General features: G+C 40.8%; 1 protein-coding gene across 1 annotated transcript in view; it reads right to left on the bottom strand.

The window, feature by feature from the left end:
* Nucleotides 1-11,497: 11,497 nt before the first annotated feature.
* Nucleotides 11,498-13,850, bottom strand: part of LOC147747973 (uncharacterized) — a 59,861-nt gene continuing 57,508 nt past the window's right edge. The window contains exon 3 of the mRNA XM_086936376.1: nucleotides 11,498-11,919. Coding sequence (XP_086792502.1) covers nucleotides 11,619-11,919 — 301 coding nt within the window. The 3' untranslated portion in view covers nucleotides 11,498-11,618. The remainder of the gene's footprint in view (nucleotides 11,920-13,850) is intronic.

The following is a 13,850-nucleotide window of genomic DNA, read 5'->3' on the forward strand; positions in this document are numbered from 1 at the left end:
GGATTACATGTGTTACATAAAAGATACAAGCAGAAAAAAATTGCAAATGTACAAGTTATAAAGTCACACAGGGAAGAGATATAAACAGAAATAAATTGCAAATGTACAAGTAGTAAAGTCACACAGGGAAGAGACAAATAGAAAAAATTGCAAATGTACAGGTTGCAAAGTCACTCAAGGAAGAGATACAAATGGATAAACTCTAAGAGTCACATAGGAATGGTAGAGAGTACAAAGATCTACTGCAGTGGTTCCAAACGTGTGCGCCGTGGCACCCCGGTGCGCCGTGATGAGAAGCCAGGGGCGCCGCGCCGCCGCCCAGGATGTGGGTCATGGAAATTGCAGCCACAACAGTAACAAAAATTAAAAAAAGATAATGTACTCTAGGTATTTTAATTCATGATGTCATGTTTAACAAGTCATGAGTGTTGTACTACATGAAGTCATGAACAGTACATGAAAGGGCACAAGGTATAGAGTTCAAGCTCAGGTACACACTTATTTTTTTCTCTTTTTAAAAAAAAACTTTTATTTAACTTTTTTTCCATTAAAGACATTGCACATCACAACTGCAAAAGAGGCCTAAAAAATAGGCTTGCGATAGGTTACCACAGGGAGCTTTCAGTTATTACAAGTGATTCAAAAGGTACACATCACAACAAGCACTGTAGGTGTATTTGGTCATAGCAATACATCACTGTTGTATGAGAACAGATTCAGGCAACATTGGGACATTATATGTAACCATCTGACACCTGGAGGACATCACTAACAAACAACTTGTTGTATATTAAATCATAAATCGTACGGTGAAGATAGCTGAAAATCCCCCAACAAGGAACATGCATGCACAGGACGATGGTCCACCTGCATTACGGAACCTTACGTGTATCGAAGGCCATGGGGTGGGGATTGAAACATACCTAAAGAAAGTTAGTCTCAACTTTACCCCCTAGTATCCTGCTCCGGGGAAAGGAGTCAGACTCCTCTGTGGTGTGTGTTAAGTGACTGCTACAGAGTTAAGATTTTTTTTTTCATCCTTAGGCTGAAGGCAAAAATGGAAAGCCCGATAGGAACCCATCTTGACACCTGCTTTTTAGGACTGCACCGGCAGGACCCAGCTCACTTAAAACACTGGGGAGATGGGATCTGGTGTGCCATCTTGGGTTCATCAGAGCCCACCCCACGTAAACTTCTTGTAAAGTCACAGAGCTCCATGAGCCTTTCTCTAGCCAGGTTACTTTTAGTGGGAGTGCTTTAACCTACTCTATGATTGTGGTGTATGCATTGAGAAGTACTTCATAAGATCTTTGTGATTGCAAATAAAGTTTTATGATGGTGATGGCTACTCTCTGAATCCTTCAGCACGTTTAAGCTTGATTCTTCATGTAGACCAATGGTTCCCAAAGTGTGCGCCGCGGCACCCTGGTGCGCCGGTAAAAAAATGATGGGGAGCCACGGCCAACTGACAATTAGATCAAGGGAGCCACGGGTCAAAAAAGTTTGGGAACCACTGGATTACATGATGGAGTTCAAGAGGGACCTAGTGAATCTCCCATACCAGCTGGCAACAAGGCTGAGCCAAAAAATAGCAAAGACTTTCCGTTATTCACTAAAAAGAGCTTTCCGCTTATAAAGTCCTCTGCAATTCCATCTTTTTCACTGGCAATCGCAATTCCTCCTGCTACACCAGATGAGGCTGTAACAATTGATTCCCTTGCAAGTCTGCATATTTCTCCACCTGCAGAGGTTTCGTCTCCAGCCCCGATACTGTCTGCCACAGCCGATCAAAGAAAAGAGAATACACCATCCCTCCCAGTAAAAAAGCTGGCCAGGGCAGATTTGCCACTTTAATCTTCTGTGGCAATAAATAGCCCAGAACAACAGCGAGAAAGCCCACTGCGAATACAGGATCAGTCAGGTCTATTCCAGGAGAAGGGTCAGGTATCTCTAAACCAGTAGAGCAAGAATGGGAACAAAAACTCGCAAGAGAAACCACAAGAAAATCAGGATCTGCCACCCCCTTTGGTCAACTCACAGCAGATGGACGTGAAAGATTTGCTTAATCTGATATTGGAGGAGATCCGGGAAATGAAAAAGTCCCAGGCACATGAGATAGCTGTTCTCCATCTTAGACTCGAAAAAATCAAGGAATCAATCTCAGGCACTCCTGCGAGGCTTGAGGAAGCAGAATCAAAAACAGCTCAATTGGAAGATCAGATGAGCTCTACAATACAGAAGATCAATGACGTGACAGTGGAAAAGATTGCCTTAGAGTCTAAAGTAGAAGAGTTGGAAAATCACTCATGCCGCTCAAAGGTTCGCATAGTGGGAGTGCCTGAAGAGAAATATGGTACCAACACCCTTCACTGGGTTGAAACATTTATTAAACAAAAAGTACTCCCTGACTTTTCGGGGGTTCTTGTAATAACAAGGGCACATCGGGTCCCGTCAAATCCTATTCCAAATTTCAAATACTCTCCTACAATTTGAATTAATTTTACAGATTTTAGAATCAAAGAAGATGTGTTAACTAAAGCAATTCATTGAAAACAATGGGGTAAACCCAATAAATCAATAGGACCTGGGTAAATGTATATATATAAAGAAAAATGGTCCTAGACACAATTTTAAACACGGCTAGTGATGTGAGTATTACTTCTTCACAGTCAACAAATAGTCAGACTTAATCTGAACACAAAACACATGGAGATGTATTGGTTAGCTAATTCAGCTATAGATGCAACAAAATGCAAAAAATGCAGGAAACCCAACACAGTGGTGTTACAACAAATTCTACTGTAGTTTATTTACAATTTGATAAAATTTCAGCAAGAAGAAAGGAAAAGAGGAGGTTGGTGCTCAGGTGAAGGAAGGTGAAAGTAAGGGTTGATAAAGTGATTCAGTGCAACAAAGAGAATATTTTTACATTGCACATGTAAAGCCTACCCATTCACAATCTATATACAATATTATACAGGGGGACAGGGAGAGACTGGTGTAGGCTTAAAGAAATTGGGGGGGGGATCGTCGACGTTTCGACCCTGGCGCAATAAGGGAGAGTCACGACCTCTGCTGCGGGTCTTCTTCAGGACGGTTGGGGGGACAGGGGACGGGGAAGCACCAAAAGAAATTGAACCAGGTGTAACAGTTCCAGATCAGTTGGACGATACACCTCTGACTGAGAATTTCTGCTTAAACTGAGAATTCAGTTGAGAAAAAGTTGGTACACAAAGGGCAGTCGAATTCAATCGTGCCTGTTCCGGTAGCGCGATGTGAATTATACCAGTGGTAGAGGGCGAGGAGGAACTAGGTTAAGTTCAAGCAGACCTCAGTATTGTAAAACGTTATCCCCAATGCTTCAAAACGGGGGCAGACGGTAGTTCATAAGTTAGAATTGCTCGCAGTGTAAACCGGCAGCTCCCGACTCTCGCAACCGGCAGAAGCCACGTGATAGGGCACCACCAATCCCATATACGAGAGCGCGTGAAAATAGACAAGGGACTCTGGCTTAATGAAAGTAAAAGAGGGACTACGGACGTTCTGGACGCGAGTAAGCATAAACGCCTCGAAACGCCTCGTTTATGCTTACCCTCGTTTATGCTTACTCGCGTCCAGAACGTAATACTCACATCACTAGCCGTGTTTAAAATTGTGTCTAGGACCATTTTTCTTTATATATAAACTAAAGCAATTCAGCAGAAACAATTTGATATTGAGGAGGGCTCAAAATGTCGGATTTTCCGGCAGCCCATAGACGCAAGGAATTTGTCAAGCTCTCATTTTTATTTAAAGCACAAGGGGCTCAGGCATCCATTGCGCAACAATCCAAGTTAAGGGTGTTGGCTAAAGGCAAATTTCATATGCTCTCACGGGTTGAAGACGCTCTGGAATTGCTGAAAAATATCTCTACTGCGAGATGAAACTGCTTTTACTGGATTTACGAATATGTATAATGGTATAGCTCTTATCCACAGGTCTTTTTCTTCGTTTGGGGGTTGGGGGCGCTCACCTAGGTTGCAGGACCAGGGCAACCCACAAGTGGAAAAGGGGGAAATGTGGTTTGCGGGACCAGAAGAGACCACATTAGGGAGGAGGGAAGGGTTCAAAGGGGGGGGTGAAAGCAGTTGTAAAATGAGCAGTTGTAGGGCTTCTATTGGAATAAGGGGCCGCAGTATGCAAAGTTTTGATGTAATTGGTATGGCCTATAGAAATAGGTTTATTAATGATGAGTAAATGTAGTATTCTTTTGCTTAACATAAATGGAATTTTGAACAAACAAAACCATGGAGCCCTAATTAGATGGCTAGCTTCCTTTGTATGCCAAGTACTATTTTTACAGGAGACACATTTAAAAACGAACTCTCCTAGAATATTTCTTCCAAGAATGTATTTGCATGCCTTTTTTGCTTCTGCAGGATTGGCTAAGCGAGGAGTAGCAATTTATGTCTGTAGGGGTCTCCCATGGGTGTTTGGCCAAGTGAAGAGAGGTCCTCAGGGAAGATGTATATGGGTGGAGGCCAAATTAAATGGTACGATATTGCATTTCATCAACTACTATGGCCCCATTGTGAATGACACTACTGCCCTGTGTAAAATTAGTGGAATATAGAGGGGGGTACCCGAGAAATAATCATGGAGGGGATTTTAATTTTATTCAGGATTTAAAGAAAGATACCTCGAATAAAAATAAAAAAGAGCTCAAACCAAAAACTAAAAAGGTGATTGACGCTTTAAAACAGGAGCATCTTTTGATGGATCCTTGGCGTGTTGCCAATCCATCCAAATTGGAATTATCATGCTATTCCTATCAATTCCATACGCCCTCTCAATTTGATTTTTTCTTAATATCACAATCTCTGGGCTGTACAACCTCTGATATAGATATTAGTCCATTTTTCAACCATTCTCGCATTAAACTTAGTATAGAGGTAAATAAGAGGCCAAGATCCAGGTGGCAGATGGATCGGCTGCTATTGCAGGACCATCAATGGGTGGCTGATACAAAAGATTGGATTGTTGAATTTTTTAAGATAATCGTGGATACAGCAGAAATTTTCTCAGTTTGGAGGGCGTTTAAGGCAGCCCTTCATGGGCAAATGATTGCACTATCCGCCTCTTCAGTTAAATCAAGGAAAGAGAAAATGTTAAAACTCCAGCAGGCTATAGTAGAGGCAACACAATCAGATATGCACCATCTGCAGGTATAGGGGATGCTAAGGCAAAGCTAGATAGGGCCATATGTGAGTTAAAAGAGTTCTTTACTCTGGAAGAGATTGCTAGATCTAAAACGCGTATATGAGGAGAGTCAGATGGTAGGCAAGCTGCTCGCTGGTAGCATGAAAACCAAACAGGAGGCATCCACCATTACAGAAATTACAGACCCTAAAACTAGATTGTCTGTAACGGGCAAAGAGAAGATAGCTCAAGTCTTTTTAGATCATTACTCCCAGTTATATACAACTAGATATAAAGCTGAAGCAAGTCAAATCAGCAAATATTATGACGGAATCGAGCTTCCTACTCTTTCAGGGCTTAGGGCGGGACAGCTCCTGTTAGACATCTCTGAAGAAGAGATTATAGGTGTTATTAAGTCTATTCCAGGAGCGAAAGCCTGCTTTGCTGACGGCATTCCAATTGAGTTTTTTAAAACTTTTTCAAAAGAGCTGATCCTGTTTTTGGTAAATCTTTTGAACAACATCACCCAAGGAGAGGGAGTTCCTCCAAGTTTTAAGGAATCTATTTTGGTCAGTTTTGTTAAAAAGGGTAAAAATTGTAAAGATATTAACTCATATAGACACACTAGTCTTCTCAATGCAGATTTTAAAATACTAATGAAAATCTGGGCATAATGCTTTGCGCCTATTGCCCAGGAGCTTATTCACTGTGACCAAACTGGGTTTGTAGCGGGAGGTACATGTCTAAAAATACACGATTTTTAATTCAAGCCCTTGATTATGTGACAAATAATAAAATACCCACCCTCATTACCATGGTCGATGCTGAAAAAGCATTTGACCTGGTAAATTGGGATGCACTTTTTTTTGGTCTAGGTAAATTGGGTATTCCGGCTCAAGTTTTAAACATGCCAAAAAATATCTGCCAAGGTGCTCCAGCCTGGGTGATAGTTAATGGAGACGCAGTAGGGACCTTGGAAATAAACCGCGGTACTAGACAAGGGTGTCCGATGTCCCCTCTTCTGTTTACTTTTTTCATTGAATCCCCTGCTGTAAGAATGAGTGGAAATTCCCTTATTAGAGCTCCATGCCAAGGGATGCTAAAATTAAAATTATTTGCAGACGGCATAATTATGTACCTTTGCCCGGAAAAACAGATTGTTGAAGAAGCCCTTTTAGAATTTAGCAAATTTGAACAAATAGGAGGCTATAAAATAAATCAAAAGAAAACAGAGATGTTCTTATTTAACTCAAAGGGTGACTGCTTACCCACGATTTTAAGAACTCAGGCCCTGAAAGATGAGCCAATTAGATACTTGGGTATTAGAGTCTTGTGCCACTTATATCAATCATTCAGTCTGAATTATATTGCTGGGCGAATCAAAATTAATCCTTATTAAATCCTTATTAGACAAATAGTCCCTCTTGCCTTTGCCATTGATTAGTCATGTAGCACTCCAAAAAATGTCAATTCTTCCATTATCAATATTTTTGTTTATCAATGTACCCTTAAAAATTAATGCTAAATATTTTATGGAAATCAACTCTATGTTTAGGGAATCAGGGGGACTTAGCCCTACCAAACAACCGCACATACTATGAGGCTGCGTTATTAGATCTTACAGCATTCCTAGTGGAACCTAAAGACCAGATGGACACATATTTTTTCAAAAAAATTATTATAGAGGCTGGTGCTCAAATCCCGGTATTCTTAAAAACATCTAAACTACCGAAAAAGTCCTGTTGTAAAACTGTTCGTGACTATTCCAACTGACTCCAGTTGTTGTTTTAACAGGCAAACGTCTCCGGGTTTGCCTTTTTGAAATTGGATGAATGTAGGGGGTTTGGCCATGTTAGGAGATGGAAAGATATTGGCTTTGAGAATTTGGGCCAGTTTCTCATTGGTAATACAGTGATTCCCTGGGAAGGAGTACTATGTAGGGTAGGGAAACGAATTAAGTCAGGGTTCTTGGAATATATGCAGATTACAAACTTTGTTAAAAAATATATATTCCCGTTAAGCAGGGCTCCAACTCCCCAGGCTAATGCTTTATTTAAAGTAAAATTGAAGGGAGTGGGAAATTCGTATTCCTTACTTATTTTCCCCAGAAATTGAAGAATTTCTGGGGAAAATAACTCGGGAGACAAATTGTTCCTTCTCTCATCAGGAATGGCAGGCTATAGCCCAAATAGGAAGCAAGGCCCTGGGAGCGGCTAATTTTAAAAGGATGGCCTTCTTGTCATGTTGGCTGGCCTATTGTACTCTGAAAAAGCTAAACAAATGTCATCCGGAAGTAGACAATAAAGGCTTTCGATGTCTCTCCCAAGGCAAGGGAGAGTGGCTTCAAATATTTTTTACATGCCCGAAGCTTGAGACCTTTTGGAAAGACATTTTTGTAGCAATGAGCCAGTCAATTAAAAAAAAATCACTTCTGAGACGGAAGTGGCTCTCTTTGGACTCTCTAAAGCTAGGTCAGATCTGACAAAAGCTGAAGAGACGTATATATCAATCTGCTCTACAGTATGACGCTTACTAATTCTTCAAAATTGGAGGTCGGGAGATACTCCATCTCACCAAAAATGGGTAAATAAAATGGCAAGAATAAGGAGATTTGAGGAAGCATATGCTAAACGGGATGGTGCAAGAAAAAGGTTTGCAGTGGTTTGGAAGTTCTTTGACAACTTGGCTGTATTACAGGAATTCTAGCACTTTAGCACATTTGCACTTTAGAAAATTGAGCACTTTAATGCATTGCACTTTAAACCCCAAAGAAGGTGGGGAGAAAAAAAAATTGTACTGTAGTAACAATGCCAACATTTTGTAAATGGAAAAAGCTACTGATGAACCAACTGATTTACTCGTATTCTTGATGATTACCCAGCAATAGTCACTTTAGGGTAGTTTTAGATGTGGAGGGTGTAATTAATTGCTTTCTTGATGTTTATGAACATAGGGTGTTCCGGACTCTCTGTTTTATTTTTCATTCGAAGATTTGAATATCTTGGTGTGAAGGGTTCCAGTACTTAACTGTATATGTGATGTAGGTGTAAATGTATGTATGATATATGTACGTCAAATTTGGAAATATGAGTGCTGTCGCTCCCTGATGACCAATGTTATGTTATCTTTTGGTTCTCTGCATTGCTCAATAGAAAAACTTTTAAACAAAATAAAAGAAGTGTGCAATTCGCTTCCAAAAATATATTTAGATCGGGTTTGGGCCTAATATATAAGGATTCTTGATAACACATTTAGGCCTGAACTACTTTAAAAGAGTCCGATTTAAGGTCTTGCAAGCAGTCATGAATATATAGAATACTTGGAGGAACCTCTTGGGCATCACCTTAATGTATGGTTGTTCTTTACTGTGGGATACTCCACACCTTCCTAGCTTATGTAAAGACTATATAATAAAACTATGGGCTCAGTTTGGACTCATTACAGTTGTGCAATTATACGCAAATTATGTCTTCTGATACTTTTCTTACAACAATATTTTCAGTTGCGTAATTGTTTCTTTAAAAACAAGGTTAACATTAAGCAACATGAAAATGAATGAATTGACTTATTAACTGTATCGAATAAAGCAGTGAACATTCAAGACTATTACAATATTTGCATTAGTAAAAATTATGTGAACTATATTAACTACAAATGGATCATGAAAATTTGTCAGGAGGCTTGCAAAGCAAAAATAATTAAAGCACTTGCGACTGGCTTTGACATACTCAACTCAGTAGCCTTATATGAACAAACGTTTAAAATAATATAAAATTGTTCAAATGGAAGTGTTGAATGACTTTAAATGTCGAAGAAGCAACAGGTATGATGTCGATGAATTACATATGTTTGCGCAATGCACCAAGCCAATGGGTTTTTGGTCTCAGGTTTCGATTTCTATACCAGATTTACCACAACAAGACATAACCATAAGTCCAAAGAAAATTATGTTCGTTATACATGATGTCATACCTCATTCAAACGTAGGTTTCCTCTTTAAAGCTGTGTCAGTGGCTAGTTTATGCAGTGCATTAGACTGGATTAATGCAAATCCCCGAAGCACAGAGAAGTGGTGGAACCTGCTATATCACACATATGAATTAGAGGCTACATTACAACTTTCAAAGGCTGATCAAGGCAGTAGACGCTATATAAACAAATGTGGGTCACTCCATACTTCTACTTAAGATTATTCAGGTATGTTTTAGAAAGTGCTTATAATTATAATGTATTATTAATTATTATCTATACACCCTGACTGCTGGTATATGGCTCGATTACAATTGCTACATATGTACCAGAACAGGTATGAATGGCACAGGTTTAACCAAAAAGATGTTCTAAATAGAGTTGTGTAATCCATGCCAACAAATGTTCAAGGCGGGAATGGTACAGAATAGCGCAATTGCTGTCCTGGTCCCGGTAGGAATGTAATAGCCTAGGTCAACTGGTGCTGCGGGTATGGAGGCACCAATTAAGCCAACTGGTGGTCTATATTGAGATGGTGCAGTCAATGCAAACTGGCATTCTAGATTAGGATGAAATTGGCTCTGTGAACTGATGTTCTAGGTAGCGAGGGTGCGGGTCAAACCAACTCATGTTCTAGGTAAGACCAATTTTAGCTTTTCACATACTCAGGATCACTTTATTTTACCAGATGGGCATTTTGTGAGTGATTCTGCAAGTGCAATTTTCTGTTTTAACGATGTCATGCTCTATTAAATTGTATAGTACATTCAATAGACAGTTCCATATATCTTTCCGAACATACAAATATCAGTAAATAAATCTGTGCTCTATTTTACAACCCTTATCTAGAACATTATTTAACTCAGCACATTCTATTCTACGTAGTACATCTGTTTTGCTTAGATTGCACCATTCGATCTAGAATAACAGTTGACTTCATCTTTGTCATCCATACATAGAATCAGCCGCGATCCGTGGAGGTAATAGATGTGGGGTAGTGGGGCTGGGTTAGGGGGGATTTCAAGGGACGATGATGATGGAAAATGAAATAAATATTTAATTTTCCTTCAGCATCATCCTTCGAAATCCCCCCTAACCTGACCCCACCACTGTTACCTGCACAGACAGCGGCTGCATAGAATATCTTTTGGTTTAGCCTGTGCCATCCCGGCATAGAACATCTATTGGCATAGCTTATACCTTCACTACCTACATCATTAGTAGGATTGGCCAAAGCTACGCTTACCTAGGCTGCATCCAATTAAATAATGTATAGCAGCAATGTAAGCCAATTAATATTGAAATTAGTGATTTGCAAACAAAGCCAATGGTGTTTCAGGTAGGGATGACAAAGGGAAAACGTTTTGATGGGGTGAGGAGGGCTAAACCAGGTGATTTCCAGTGTAAGCAGGGCAAGTCTAAGACCGCTGATGTTCTCAGTAGTGAAGGTGCAGACAAAACTATCTTTTGTTTTATGCTGGGATGGCACAAGCAAAATCTACTGATGTTCTAGGTGCGGATGACATAGGCTAAGTCACCTGAAGCTGGAAGTGAGGATGGCACAGGCTCAGCAGACTGACTATAAGTAAATATGGTACTGATTAAGCTAACTGATGCTGTTGTTAGGGATGCAACAGGTTAAGCACCCTCATGTTCTAAGAAGGAATGGTGCTGGCTAAGTTAACTGATATTCTCTGTAGGGACAGTTTAAGCAAAGCTAACTGAGTTTCTAAAGGGATGCTACTGGATAAGCCACAAAGTGTTCTATATAAGGATGCCACTATTTAAGATAACTTATGTTCTAAATAAATTGAATTGAGGCAGTTGGTATTCTAAATAGGTATAGTACAAGGCAGTGGCGGCTCGCATAGGGTGTGCTGCAGGGTGGTGAGGCGGGTCAGGGGAGGGGCAGGGTGAGGGGTAGTAAACTCAGACATACGCCGGAACGGAGGAGCTTAATAATTAATTTCCTCCGTTCTGTTGTATGTCTGAGTTTACTATCCCCCCGCCCCGCAGGACACCCTATGCGAGCCGCCACAGGTACAAGGTAAGCCAAACGATTTTTGAAGTAGGGGTGGCTCTGAATAAGCCAGCTGGTGTTCTATATAGGGAGTGTAGATTCTAAGTGTATTGATATTAAATCAAACGTTTTTCCTGTAGGCAACCATAGGCCAGGCTAATAAAACCAATGCTGCTCGTAGATGTTAGTAGATAATCCAACTGAAGTTATATATGACGATAGTTTGGACTAAGCCAACTGATGTTCTAGAAATGGTGAAATCTAAGTAATGGTATGTTCTAAGAAGAATTGGTGCAACTGATGTTATTGGCAAGAATGTTGCAGACAAAATCAACTAGTGTTGTATGCAGAAATACCACAAGCTAAGCTAAATGGTGTGCTATGTATTAGTGGCACATACTAACACAACTGATGTTCAAGTAGCGATGACACAAGCTAAAAAACTATAGTTCTATGTAGAGATGCTATAGGTTTTGCCTTTGACTTTTCTTCGGATATATACCCTTTTCTTAACTGGATATGGACGGTGTGGTGGCTGAGTCAGTTTCTCTCTTCTTCTGTCCATGAGTGCTTGAGGTTTGTTTTGCAACACTTGATAGCTTTTAGAGTGCATGCCAAGGGCTGCCTTATGGGCAATTGGTGGCAAAGCTTTGCCAGCTGCATCCAGACGATCATTCAGCTCTACCAGCCTTTTCTTCAGGGCAAGCATCTCTTTTAGCAGATCATCAAGAGCTTCTGATAGCGACCCGACTCTGTAGGAAAAAAACATACCTCTGGTTTAGTAATGTTCAGTCAGTACCAGTTATACATATAGAGGTTATAAATCTCATATAGGGTGATGCGACATTGAACTGTCTCAGTCCTCAGCCCTCTCTACCTAACAAGGATGGCCGCAAGCATCCTTACAAGTTGCCAGGCCATTGGGGTGAAAATTCCTACCTTGGATTAGTCTGGACCTGCAAACTATAGCAATGCTCTCCACTGGATGTACCCACCTGCCCCACACTTTCCCGCGGTGAGCAGGCAGTACTTCTCTTAGAGGAATGACTACAATTAGATGTGCAATTTTTTTTAATCCATTCATTTTTTAAATTCAAAAAATGTTCAAGTATAGAATTTCTATGACAAAAATAAGGCCATTGGTTAGATGATGTTCCAGCACCTACAAACATAAGATTACAATTCTGCAACTTTGGTTCTGCAGTAACACAAGCCAAACATGTACCTTGCTATTGTGTGCAACCCGGTTGTAAATCACCAATTCCAGTTCTTCATTTGAGAGATTTTCCTGCTGTTATTTGCAAATGTCCAGAATCGGCCTTACTGAAGCAATTCAGTGGATGTAGCTTGCACTGAGTCACATGATTCCGTGACAAAACAGATAGATGCTGGGCCTAGGTCGAATCTGCTTTTTTTCCTCAGGATAACAGGGTTTTAATAATAGAACAAACTATGCCATTGTTGTTCTATGCAGTGATGGTGTAGGCTAGGCCATTCCTACTTTCAGGATGAGCTTAAACTGTGCTATCCTTATCTAGAGCATCAGCTTTGCTTTCCCTACCCAGAACACCAGTTGACGAAGCCTGTGCCAACTCTACATATAACACCAGCTTTGTTTGAGCTATCCCAGCGCAGAACATCAGTTTGCTATGCCGACATTTTATCTACTCAACCATCTACTAGCTAAGCCCCTGACATCCATGCTCGCAGACTCAGTTGTCTTTGCCTGTGCTGTCCCTAGCCACAAAATGAGCTGTCTTAACATGTGCCCCCCTTACCTGGAAAACCAGTTGGTTTAGCCAACCTTCTTTCCATGCACAACATAATTTGGTTGAGCCTGCACCACCATTAACTAGAATATCTGCTTGCTTAGACTGCATCATTCCTTTCTAGATCTATCTTTCTAACCATGTCTATTTGGGGGATACACAAAGATAACCATGCCTGGTACAGGAGGTAGCCATTAACATCCTTAAACAAACCCAGATTGGGAGCCTAAACCAGCCCTGGAAAAGTTTGTCAGACCAGCCACCGAATGGTGTGTTGCAAGTAAGTCTAGTCAGCGAACCTGACCACTACGAGAAGGTTTTAGGGGGGGGGGGGGGGGGGGGGGGGGGTTCCCCCCTAGAAATGTTTTTTTTTAAATGTCAAAAATGGTTCCCTCTGCAACACATTTCTCATTTTATATCCAATTGTGTTAGCCTTTAAAGCATGGCATGGATCCGGCCCTCCAGGACCGGTTTGGAGACCCCTGGTTTAAAGCATGGTAAATGATGCCGCTGCAGGGCACCAGAGTACCCAGTCATACCGACAGACTTTCTAATGGAGAACACAAAAAATAAGATTTCAAGCATGAAACATTTATTTAAATATAACATACGCATGCACATTCACTGTTTAGCACAGCCAAGAGCTGAGGACACAATGAAAGACCATTAGAGGATGTTAGAATGCTCCACCCCAATTAGTGGCAGGGCGGGGCCTGCTTTAGTGCTAGTGGTTCCCGGTGGGACAATATTTTTGGGCTCTCCAGCATGATCTCCTCCTCCACAGATTCCTTCACTATCACTCTCCAACAGTGCCCTATATCTCTCCATAGCCCCTATGTCACATGTGTTTCAATTGTTTTATAGCACCTCTCATACCAGCGTAAACTGTGAGAGGACTTTACATCACACACACA

The sequence above is a fragment of the Lissotriton vulgaris genome, chromosome 1_1 (assembly GCF_964263255.1).
Source record: "Lissotriton vulgaris chromosome 1_1, aLisVul1.2, whole genome shotgun sequence".
Lineage (NCBI taxonomy): Eukaryota > Metazoa > Chordata > Amphibia > Caudata > Salamandridae > Lissotriton > Lissotriton vulgaris.